This window comes from Dasypus novemcinctus, chromosome 17 (genome assembly GCF_030445035.2).
Source record: "Dasypus novemcinctus isolate mDasNov1 chromosome 17, mDasNov1.1.hap2, whole genome shotgun sequence".
NCBI classification, from domain to species: domain Eukaryota; kingdom Metazoa; phylum Chordata; class Mammalia; order Cingulata; family Dasypodidae; genus Dasypus; species Dasypus novemcinctus.
This window is the reverse complement of record NC_080689.1, coordinates 8,614,189-8,626,141: the sequence shown is the minus strand read 5'-3', so window position 1 is coordinate 8,626,141 and position 11,953 is coordinate 8,614,189. Positions and strand designations below refer to the sequence as shown.

The window sequence follows — 11,953 nt, the reverse complement described above, 5'->3', positions numbered from 1 at the left end:
AAAGGGACAAATTCCAATCTAGTCTCTAAATCCCACCACCACCCTCCCAAATAGCACCAGTAGCAAACAGAGTTTGATGGAATCCATAAATCCTTAGACTTTGTTGGCTACTCTGGGAAGAGGCCTTTGCATTTGGATTTCTGCTGCTATGTGGATAGAGTCCAAAGGGACATTGGCACCCTTCACCTCTGGAGAATTAGTTTTGCGTGTCACTTTGGGAAGGTAATTTCTGATGACCCCTCTCTGTATCGCCATCACAGTACAGGAGGACTCACTGATTGCCCCTGGGGCAGAATTTTCTCTGTTGCTTTGACTGATCATTTGCTAAACAAAAAGTAAAACCCAGAGACCCCCGAGTTATATGTGGGCTGATGGCTATTATTTGGTGGTGCATCATTTTTATTAAAATCAAAATCCTTAGACAACTTAGAAACAGCATTTATATTTCGGATTCCAAAGAAGAAAGGCAAGTGGGCTCTTTTGAATGCCTACAGGACCCTGCCGAAATGCCATTCACAAAATATAAATATCCTTAGTCTGTAACAGGTATCCATAGGTTATAATAGAGGACAAGCCCGCATCTTTCGAGGGAAAGCAGACCCTGAACTGGCGCCAGGGAGCTTTTCAAGACCTTAATTTTGTCATCTGGAAAATAACAAGGTATGAGAAAATCCTCTCTAATGTTCTTTCCAGTTCTAAAATGTTAATATCAGTTCAATATTTATCAATAATATATCATGTTCCAGACACTATGATAACTGGCAAGGGAAAAACACCGCTAAAAGCCAAAAGAAATGAAAAGGGAAAAGAGAAAAAGTTAAAGCCAAAAGATGAAAAACAATTGGTGCATGAATAAAATGTAAAATGAACCAACTCTCTCCTGTCCTTTAGACCACAGACCACTAGAACAGACCTCCGTACTTCACAGGCAAGGCAGGTGTGCCCCGAGTGGTGTGGGTCCCCAAGGAGGAGCCCCTAACAGCTGCTTTACGGGGCTAAAGCCAGGTGCCGTGGGTCCTGTCCCCTAAAGAGATGCACTCATGTCCTATACACTGCACCTGTGAGTGTGGCCTTATTTGGAAATGGAGTCTTTGCAGATTTAATCAATTTAGATGAGTCATACTGGATTAGGGTGGGCCCTACATCCAATGACTGGCTTAAGAGGCAGGAAAAGGATTTGGACATAGAGACATGGGGAGAAGGGCATATGGCTATGGCCCCAGAGCCACAGCCTGAGCTGCAAGCCCCAGGTTGCTGGCAACCACCAGAAGCTAGGAAGAGGCTAGGGGCGATTCTTCCCTGGCTCTGCCAACACCTTGACGTTGAAATGCTGGCCTCCAGAACCATGGGGGAACCCATTCCTGTGGTTCTAAGCCATCCACTCTGTGGAGCTGTGTCACAGCTGCCCCAGGAACCTCATGCAGGCCGCTGGAGCACATGGCATTTGATCCTGGCCTTTCAAGTTAGAGATGGTAGAGATGTCAAAAGAGCAATAATAGAAGGATGGTTTGGTTAACCAATTACTATAGATTAGTCATTTGGCACAAAAAATTGCACTTAATAGTTTTTAATCTACAGATGGCTGGACAGAAGGGAGGGAAGGCCCATTAGAAAGAAAGAACAAAGAGTCTAGTAACATGGGCAAGCTGGAGTGTGAGGTTGCAGGCCAAGTTTAGGAGTGCTGAGGGTGGAAAATGAGACTGGAAAACAGGTGCAAATCCTAGGGCAAAATATCACACCCTATAAACATCTATTGCTCATGCCATTGCTCTTAAAGTCGTTACAGCTGCTCTCTTTCTCATATTTGTTTTTCAGTAACTATTCCAATGATAAAATCGACTACAAACTCATTGTTCACAGGTTAATCCTGCAGTCTACATCACACCTGGCTATCACTGGCACTGATTAAATAGAGCAATGTTATTACAAAGTTTACCTCTCCCCATAAATATAGTCATTGTATAGTGAATATCAAAATCCAAATGGAATGCATCCACCTGTGAGGAGGACAATCAGCTCTGAAGCCATGTGGGCTTAAGCAAAGTGTCCTTAGCTGTAAACACAGGGCCATCTGATGGCTAAGACCTATCCTAGTTCTACTAATTTGGTTATAAGTTGCACATGCATATAGTTCAATGTAAATTACTGACCAATCATACTTGTATGTCAATATGTGACATGGATCAGATTCATTAGGAAATCCTAATAAATAGTTATTCCATCACTGGGAACTCACTTACAAAGGAACACCAACTAAGAATGTGGCAGGTCCCGCAAGTTTGCTCACTGTCCTCCAAAGAATCTCCCTGTCCCCTTCATAAATAATTGTCTAATGGTTTCAAGAAAGTCAACCCAATGGCTCTCAACAGAAAAGTTCTCTGAAAGAAATTCTTCTTTCACAATAATATGAAGACAGACTCCTAGATATTACAGAAACAGTCTTGTAGACAACACAACTATTTTCTTTGGAGCAAAGGACTATGGGACTTATGGTGTTCCCTCCTGTTTCTGTGTTCAGCGGTCCATCGGGATCCACTTGCTGAGGCCTCTTCCTCACTTTCCTCTCCAGATTCATATTCCTCATCTACTGCATGAAACAGTGGTTTGGGCCGTAAAGCTGCCCTTCTGAGTCTGCCAGAATATTCTTCTTGGCTTGTATTCCTTTGATAATTGAAGTTGAATGACTGTGCTCCTTTCTGAAAGCTCTTCATTGGGATTCTTTCTTGCATCAGTTGTCTGTCTTCATGTGACCTTGTGAGAGGGTGTGTGTTGAACATGATGGAAGGAAATCCTGACTCACTGCTGTCATCATCTAGGTAACCATAGTGACAAAAGGAGAAAAGAACAAGACAGGATATCAGAGTTGAGACTTAATATCCAGAGAACAGGAATTCAGAGAAGCAAAGTCCTTTTGGAGCTTCCAGCTCTTACACTCAATTTTCTTATCCACATGATTTCCCCCTTCCCAGGCTGCTACCCAAAGGAGGGCCATGGAAATGCACCAAGCCAGTCACCCCCACATGAGTAAGGCAGGGTCTGTTTTCAATATCAGATCAGTGGTTTTATAATGTTTTGTGTTGTCAAAGACCACTGCCGACACAGCCAAAGAAACACATAGCACAAAACTGAGGGCTACATGCCATTGCTATATGAAAATGGTTGGTTTTATCTTGGTTTGTTTTTTAAATCAATGGATACAACATAGCATTAAATCTGAGTTGCATCCCTTTCACCTTGAAAGAGACAATCTTGTAGAAATAGAGTTGAGAGGGCCACAGCAGAGAGCAGCTCTCTTTACAAAGGAGGAAGAGGGTCAGACACACTGTGGCTGGCCTGTGATGATAATGGTGATGAAAGCAGTCATGTACAGAGAACTTAGGATGTGCCTGCCATTGTGCTATCATTTTAAATACACTATGCCATTTAATCCCTATCATGGCCCTTTAAGATGAGCAAAATTATCATATAAAGAGGCTGATATTTCATCACGTCACGTTTCTTTTCAATACCACGCAGCTGGGAAAGATGGAACTGGAATATGAGCAGAGCCTGCCCAGCTCCAAAGCCATGTGCCTTCCTTTACCTACACCACAGGGCGGGGGTCAAGGGGTTACACAAATGAGAGAAGCCACCTGGGCAGTTAGGTAATAGCCCTTCCCCGATTTCCTTCCATATCCCAAACTGTGCACACAGCATTAGCTTATCCTCCTTCCATGTGCCTTCATGGTCACAGGAGCAGTGTCCACGAATCTCACTCACTCATGTTTCCTCAAGGTTTTATCTCATACATTTATTTTTCCCTTCAAATATTCTCCTGGGAATTTAATATTTTAAGACATGTATATTTGAATCTGAAAGTAGTTTCCTTTCTCCTACTTGCCATTCCCTACTAACCAAAACAAAACCCTACAGCTAGCACTTACATGCCCAAAGGTCTACTTAGGAAAAGTGTTTTTAGATGGGGAACACAAGAAAATCTAAAATGTGCTGTTAAAAAATGATTTTTCCAAAAACGTGACCAAATTTTCTATCCTGAGAAGGGAGCTTGGAAGTTGAGGGTGAAGTGGGGGAAATCAACTCCTTTGAATAAAGGAAACTGTAGCAGTCGGTTTCGTTGTCCAGAGTTCCCCTTGTTTTTGGTGCTGGGAACACTACCTAAGGGTTAAAAAAAAGCCTGCCTTGATGACTCAGCCCCCAAGGAAAGCCCCTTCCTGGCCTCACCCCGCTGTCTGGCTGCTGCTCATTCCTTTGAGGCAGGGAGCTCCCCGTCAGTGGACAGACTACGGTTTCCTAGCCAGCCTCAGGGTTCCTGTAAAGCGAGTTCAGAGCACTTAGAAAGAGGCCTGGGCAGGTGCCTGCCGAGTCCCACCCATCCCACCCACGTCCCTCGCTCTGTCCGGAATGCTGGGAAGTTGGCTGTGGAGCAGCAGCGGGAAGGAGGAAGGGGGGCTGTGCCCTGCCCTCCTTTCACGGGGGCCCTCCCAGAGCACCCGAGGTGCAGCTCCAGGGCAGACCTGGGTCCCAGGCAGCAAAGCCCGAGTGTCTGTGTCTGCCTCTGCCTGCTGACAGCCTGAATTTCTGGGCGTGAGCACCAGGGCAGGGTGGGTGAAAGGAGAAGACGTGGGCAAGGTGTATTCGACTCAGGGCAGGGCAGAGTGGAGGTGGGGGATGGAAGTGCCCGCTATGGCACACCCTGCTTCGAGGCCCAGCCCGCTGCAAGGCTCCCCTCCCCTCCTGTCCCAGAGCGAAGGTGGCCTCGGGGAGCTGGGGGGAGGGAGGGGTGCCAGGGGGTGCCAGGGGTGCTGGGGGGCACTTCAAGACTACCTCTCTACTTGAGCAAAAATCATTTGCAGCAAGTGCGAGACAGCAGATGATATCCTTATTATATAAAGAGCATTTTTTCAAATTAAGTTTAAGAAAACCATCATCCAAATAGAAAAGAATGGGCAAAAGCAGAAACAGAAAATCCCCCACAAGAAGTACAGTTGGCTATAAGACTATGAAGAGACTCTCAGCCTCACTAGAAAGCAGGATCATATGACAATTCAATGTACTAAATACATTTTGTACTATGTCACCAATTATTCAAAAATTTGACAATGGCCCAGGGATGGCCAATCTCACACCCTGTTGGTTTGAGGGTAAATTATGGATATAATGCTTTGAGAGGCAGTTCGGCAATATATGTAAAAATTTATGTAGTACAGTTAGTGGCAGGGATGTTGTAAAGGGAATTATAGAAGAATGTTTTATCATAATTATATCTGGATTTTGGGATTTCAAGTGTTTTAACTTGCCTTTTCTCTATTGTGTGATTTTTATTTTACATCAAGCATATTTTTTAATCAGAAAAAATATTCATTCTAAAGAAAAATTACATTTACTCTTCAGACACCTAATTCTAAAATCCTGTGTCCTTCGTTTATTAGAATTTTCAATGTGATTTTAAGTCTTAAAAATTAGTAAAATCAAAATAGATGACAGGGCATATTATATGTATTTCTTGCCACCTTTTGCTTATAGAAAATCATTATATATATATATACATTAAACAAGTAACTTGGTTTTGAGTAGAACAATGACCAATTTCAACAATGCCAAGAAATCCACTTAAGAATTAGGTATTAAATGTGAAACAGTTAATCGGTAAATGTGATTAAATTTTTTCAATAAAATGTAATCAACTTTGGAGAATTTCCATCCTATTTAAAATGTGGGTGCATCCCACACCTTCAATGAAGTGACCCGTTTACATTTCTCTAAGATAGGAGTTGGCATAATCAGCCTGCTACCTCTTTCTTTGGCCCAAGAGCCAAGAATGGTCTTTGCATTTTTTAATGGTTGGGAAAAAAAGTTAAAATGATCTGAAATTCAAATATCAAGGTCAATAAATAAAATTTGAATGTCTTCAATTTAAAACATGTGTTTCTTTTTTCCTTTTTTATATATGAACCTACATCATAGCCTTGATTTTGCCTCGAGGTCCACCAACCCTAAAATACCTTCTAGGTGATCCTTTGCAGGAAAAGTTTACCGACCCTTGTTCTAAGAGGAAGAACAACCAAACAGGCAGGTTTACCTGGGAATTCAGCATCCCTTGCATCTCTTCTTGCTGCCTGAGGATTGCTATAAGGAAAGGAGAGGTAGCGGATGTTTTTGGTGCCAGCCTGTGAGTAACAAGTGAAAAGAAAAGGCCACATTAGCTACTGCAATTTAGAGCTTCACCTGGCAAATAAAGTGAAGGATACAGACCTACACTGAAGTGCCTTGTTGGGATTTTTGGCTTTCAGTTACTTTTGTTTCAAGAAAGCAAAATGCTTTGACCTTCAATATGTAGTTCCTTTCCCTCTCATGATAAAATGGACCATTATGAACCTCTCAAAGAGGCTGCCTCAGACCCAACTGCCATCGAGAAGTCCTAGTAAGATTGGTTTGAAACAGGAAGAGTTCAGGTGCACAGTGGGTGATCAGAAGACAAGGTGCAAGGGGCTTGGCAAAAGCAAATCCCCTCCTCTACCTTTCTAGGGAAGAAGGAAGCTCCTAGAGCCAGCTGCTCTGATCCAAGAGGATTCCCTTGGAATGTTCACTACCTAGTCGTCACCCCAGCAAGCACGGCCCAGAAATGCCCCATCCTGGAGGGCAGATCCCTGCCATGTACCCCACAGGCAGATGCCTCTTCTCCTAAGGCCCTAGATGAGAGAGGGAGCTTGTCTTGGTGCCCTGTACCCTCTTCCTTTTGTATTTCTCCAGCAACAAGGTGGCTGGCTGGCTGGCTTGTTTGTTTTCTTAATATCAGTGGTAGTTTGCCTGAGGAGGCCCAAGGCAGGTGACCAGCATTTACAGACTAAAGGAATGCCCTGTCAGCAGTCCTAGTCCGTACCGGTTTCCCCCACGGGAGGCTGTGGCCTTTCCTCGTGCTCTCCCGTAAGGTGTTCTGGCGGCGGATCAGAATCTCTTTAGCCTGCTTCTCGCTTGTTTGGATTTTCAGGTTGTATTTGTTGTAGGACAGGGTCTGCAGAGAAAATGGAACGACAAGTGTACAAGAACATCGCCGGTGCAACTTTCAGCCTTTTTTTTGAAAAATCACAAAACAAACAGATGAGGGCAGGAAGGCTTTGTGGAGGTTGTCCAGGCCAAGAATTGTAGAGCATAGCCCAGAGATGAAAGGCAGGTGCACCTGAGGGAAAGGCGGGGGCTGGGCCAGTGCCCTCCACCATATTATCCTTGCAGGTACCCCACTAAGGTACCAACAAACATTGGTTGCCCCCACACACACGGCCTTTCCCTAGTCGTGGTTTTTGTGCTAGACAAGAAGTTCCTAGACTTTGGGATTTGATGAATCAGGAAAATGACAAAATCATTTCGGGAATTTCCATAGGATTGCTATTTTTTATTTTTAATTTGGCCTATTAAGGATAGTAAAAATATCTATCCATTACTATCACCATCATCACCAATTCAAACAGGAAGAGGTCTTTTAAACAAAATAGTAGGTAGTACATAATCTCAAATAAAGAACAGTCCTATAAATTCAATAAATTGGCCTTATGGAAAATTTCTTTCTTGTCCTTACTGGAGGCCTTGTGGGGTAAAAACTTGTCATGGACTGTGGATCAACATCAGTCCTCAGATAGGTGTTTGCAAAGCACTTCACCAGAAGTTCTCCACCTTCCTGCTCATTTGAGGTTCACACATATGAATGCCCAGTTTTCCTGATGTCAGTGAGATACCACACTGTGCACTGAGAAACCACAAGTTCCCACTGGATAGCAGGTGATTGCAACTACAGGTGTTATCTTTGTCCAAGTATTCAGGTAAACGAATGCTTGGACAAAGATAATCAGTTCAATAGCAATATAACAAATGCTAGGCACAGGGTTGAAGAAATGAATGTTAAAATTCTGATCTTCAGAAAGCTTACAGTCTTTAGGCAGAGTCCAGCAAATAAGCTAGAGTAAGTGATAAGATGCTGGGATCCATGGGGAGTTATAAGATCACAGAAAAAGGGTACTTAATCTAGTCTTGGGGTTGACAAGATTTATTGCCCTGAGTTGAATCTTGAAAGATGGGTGTTATTCCAGGGAAAATTTTCCAGGAAGAGGAAATTTACCTTAACTCCACCTGAGCTAAGGCATGGAACTGTGAAATAACTTTGGGGATGGGTAGGAGGGGACCCTAGAGCAGAGCCGGAATTTGTTTGCCCTGGAGAATGAAGTCCAGTTCAAAGTGTGATAAGAGGAGACTGCGGAGGTGGGGAGAGGCCAGGGGCCAAGCCATGGACAACCTGCCAAGGAGGTTGCCCACACTCACGGGGAATTTCCCACACCTAGACTTGAGGGAAGGTTGTGTTTTAAGCAACATTTGGACATTTGGGTCTTCTGTTTTGCCTCACATCACATCACCCAGATGCTTGTCTAGTTTGCCTATCCATAGGAAGCAGTATATGCAAGCTTCTTTTCTTTCTCCTCGTTCACCCTTTCATGAAGGAGTTGGTGATAACATACAGCCTGTGTTTTCCACTAAACTTTGAACTAGAAAGAGCTATATCTGTCTGAGTGCACTGTTCTTAATGCCTAGAACATTCTAGATGTGCATTAAATATTCACTGAAAGGAACCAAAATTAATAAATTGCTTTCCTCCTTTGGCACTTTTGAGAGTGCACATCAATCTTTGTCCTATCCTAGAGTCTGGGCTGAGGCCATTTCTTCTGAGTTTGAAAGAGTGTTTCTCAATCTCCATTCCCACTCTGTTCCAGAAGAGCTTCCTCTGTGTTCATCCCACAGGGAAGCAGAATCCAGAGCATGTCTCACTCTCCAGAGGATCAGTCCTCACACCCTCTGCACCAATGAAGATCCTGTACTGGGCTTGCCGAGGGGAAGCGGCCAGAGCCCTCCCAGATGCAAGAGTCCCCACAGATCCCCCTCAGCTCCCAGATTTATTGCATATCAGGCTCCCCCAGATTCAAACCCCACCCTCATCCTGGCCCTGCCCGGAAGTGGCCCCTGACTCCCAACATGGCGTCTTCCAAAATGTGACAGTGAGAAAATGCCCCAAACACCAACCCTGCACTGTGTCCTCAGGCGAGGGAACCTCAAAAAATGTAGTGTGCCCTGGAAACAAAGTCATGTATGGCTGTCCTGAGTTGCATCTTCAGAGTGACTATAACTTCAAGAGGGCAGGAAGACCATGGTGGAAGAGTGGGTGGAAATGAAGATGGTAAGGGGAAGGACTGGGGGCTTCACTCTCTTAATGTAATAAAAGTGGAGATAAAACACCATCTCCGAGGTTTGTTAATGTCCCTTTGTTTATTACTCATGTTCTCCCCATAGTGATCAGCGGTACATTCTTTAAATGAAAAGTGGCCTATGTAAGAACATTTTGGGAGCACAAGGAATTGGGATGCTGCATAGAAGAGAGAACTCTTGGGGACAGAATGAGTAGGCATACTTATAATAGAAGAAAATTGGCTATCTTGGAAATTTTGTCAAAGAAGAAAAAATGAGAGAATGGACAGTAGACCTTATTTTAGATGGGGTTGGATTCCAGGATCTTCATCCCTTTTCCTGAACATTTCCCCAAATTCGACCTTCATCAGCATGGGGGGAAAAGCTGAGTTTCAGGTACCCTTTGGGTTCGGCCTTCCTGGCTTAGCTAGCTGGCATTCTTCAAACCAGGAAGTATTTATCTACCTATCTAAGGCAGAATGTGATAGTCTTACTGAAACAGTTTTACTTGGAATGATTTGAAAGCCGAGGAATTTACTCTAAGCACACTTTGATTGAGGCAATCTATGTTCTTTCGGCTGGTACAGAGCCTTTCACTGACACATTCTCTTTAATCATTGACTTTTCTGAAACAGGAACCCAGAAGACATTCACCTTCACTAGGTTATGTAAGTATAGAGTTCAGGAAGGAGCAGTATAATGGAGGCTGGAATACATGGGCTCTTAGCTTGCATTTGTGTCCTCAAACACGTCAGAAGCCCAACCTCTCTAACCTCAGCATCTTCAACTTAAAAATGAAAAGCTTTGACTGGATGGGATTTTTTGTTCCATCAAGACTGTGATCTATGACATAATCATGCAAACCAAAGCCCTCCATATGAATTAACTTAAAAATCTACCCAAGAATTGTGATGGACAATTTAACCCTCAAACTTGAAAAAATCTCCTAAAGAGAGGATGCAAGTTTAAATTTCGTTTCATTGAGTCATTGCCCTGATGAATAGAGACTTCTACCTATTCCTTTTTAATATGTAAGTCTAGGCCAAATCGAAGATAAAAACACGTCTAAAATGTCTTCTTTGATGCAGGCTTTAAGTGCTGTATACCATCAATATTCTAGTCGAAACCATCTCAATTTTCTGAGCTCTATGATCATCAACACGTTTGGGACACCTCCACTGTGAACAGCGCCCTGGCGGCTCCTCTCCATGGAGCTGGTGAAGGAGCTTTCGTCACAGGTCTGTCTTTGGAGGGAAACCTGCTGGTTCTGGGAAGCCCAGGGCTGACAGCTAGGGCAGCCTGCCCCCTACAGACAGCAACTGGATTTGCAGTTCTCTTGACACCACAGGTTCCAATTTTTTCAGCAGAAACCAAACAATTGAGTTTGTGTTCTCCAAAATAAGCAGAGAGAAGCTGTTTAGCAGGAAAACTGCTTTAGGGAAGGTAATATGAATAAAGAACCAACTCCTGAAGGACTGGTTCCAAGGACAGGCAATGGGACCCTGCAGAAGGCTTGCACTCACCCTTTGTCGGACTTGGTACATGTTGTGGGTCAGAATGTCCCTCATGGACTCCACATCTTCAGGAGAAAGCCTTTTGATCCCCTGTATCCTCTGAGCTCTGAAAACATGATCGGAGGAAAACCAAGCATTATTCTTTCATCTTAGCTAGAGGTGCTATAAAAGTATCAACAGCCCTTGCTGTACCTGTGGGAATCCAAACTTCTATTACTCTTGTTTTCAGGTGATGATTCCTATTATTGTAAGTATATCTAAAATATCAGAACATGTGTCTGGACTTACAGCTTAGAAAATATGGTCCCTGTGCTTTTAGATCTTTTTCCTATCTCCCTTTTTTTTGAGGAGGTCCTGATGATTGAACCCAAAACCTAGTATAGCAACAGAGGCGCTCACCCACTGAGCTACACCCACTCCCCGAATGGATGTTGTTGTTTTTCCTAACTCACTTTCTTTTTTTGGCAAGGTTGTAAAGAGTTTATTAAGAAACAAGAAATGGGAAACAGTATACAATCTGAGACAGATTGCAGGTGTGCTGCTGAGTGAGACACATTCGTGGGCCCCAGGTCAGGCCTTTTTAAGCCCTTTGCTCCTCCCCCTTTTCTAATGTTGGGGGGTCCAGCTGCTTGCCGTTCTGATTAGTTGCCCCACCTCTTAGCTCTCGGGGCCAATGGGGAGGGCTGCCTAAATCACTTTTAAAACAGGATTTAAGGGGGTGAGAGACCAGTTATTTTTTTCCTTCCAAATCTGTCATGAACTGATCAATGTATAAAATGCAATTCAAAATAAATTATTAAAAAATCAAATATTGAAAAGATATAGTCAAATGCAAACCAAAGTTTTATTGCTAGATTCAAAAGAAATGAAATCATTCTGTCAATGGCTGACCCTCAGTCCTGTACCTGTCTCTCACAGCAGACAGTTCGCAGACCAATGCTAGCTCGCCTACCACATTTGGGTCATTTTTCTTCTATTAGAAAAGTTGTAGTTTCACAACACATCACACATAAAGTACAGAGTTCCCACCTATTACCTTGTATTAGTGTGGTACACTTGTCACAACTGATGAAAGAACATTTTTATACTTGTGCTATTAACGATAGTCCATGGTTTACAATAGGGTTCGCTGTTTGTATTGGACAGTCCTGCCTGTTTGTTTAACTTCTATTCGAATAGCATATGCACAACCTAAAATTTCCCCTTTCAGCCAT

At 43.4% G+C, this 11,953-nt stretch overlaps 1 protein-coding gene across 1 annotated transcript in view; it reads right to left on the bottom strand.

Moving 5' to 3' along the window:
* Positions 1-381: 381 nt before the first annotated feature.
* SLC9A4 (solute carrier family 9 member A4) overlaps positions 382-11,953 on the bottom strand; it is a 44,988-nt gene continuing 33,416 nt past the window's right edge. The window contains exons 9-12 of the mRNA XM_004460399.4: positions 10,749-10,845; positions 6,881-7,012; positions 6,080-6,167; positions 382-2,812 (exon numbers count right to left, since the gene is read on the bottom strand). Coding sequence (XP_004460456.2) covers positions 2,457-2,812; positions 6,080-6,167; positions 6,881-7,012; positions 10,749-10,845 — 673 coding nt within the window. The 3' untranslated portion in view covers positions 382-2,456. The remainder of the gene's footprint in view (positions 2,813-6,079; positions 6,168-6,880; positions 7,013-10,748; positions 10,846-11,953) is intronic.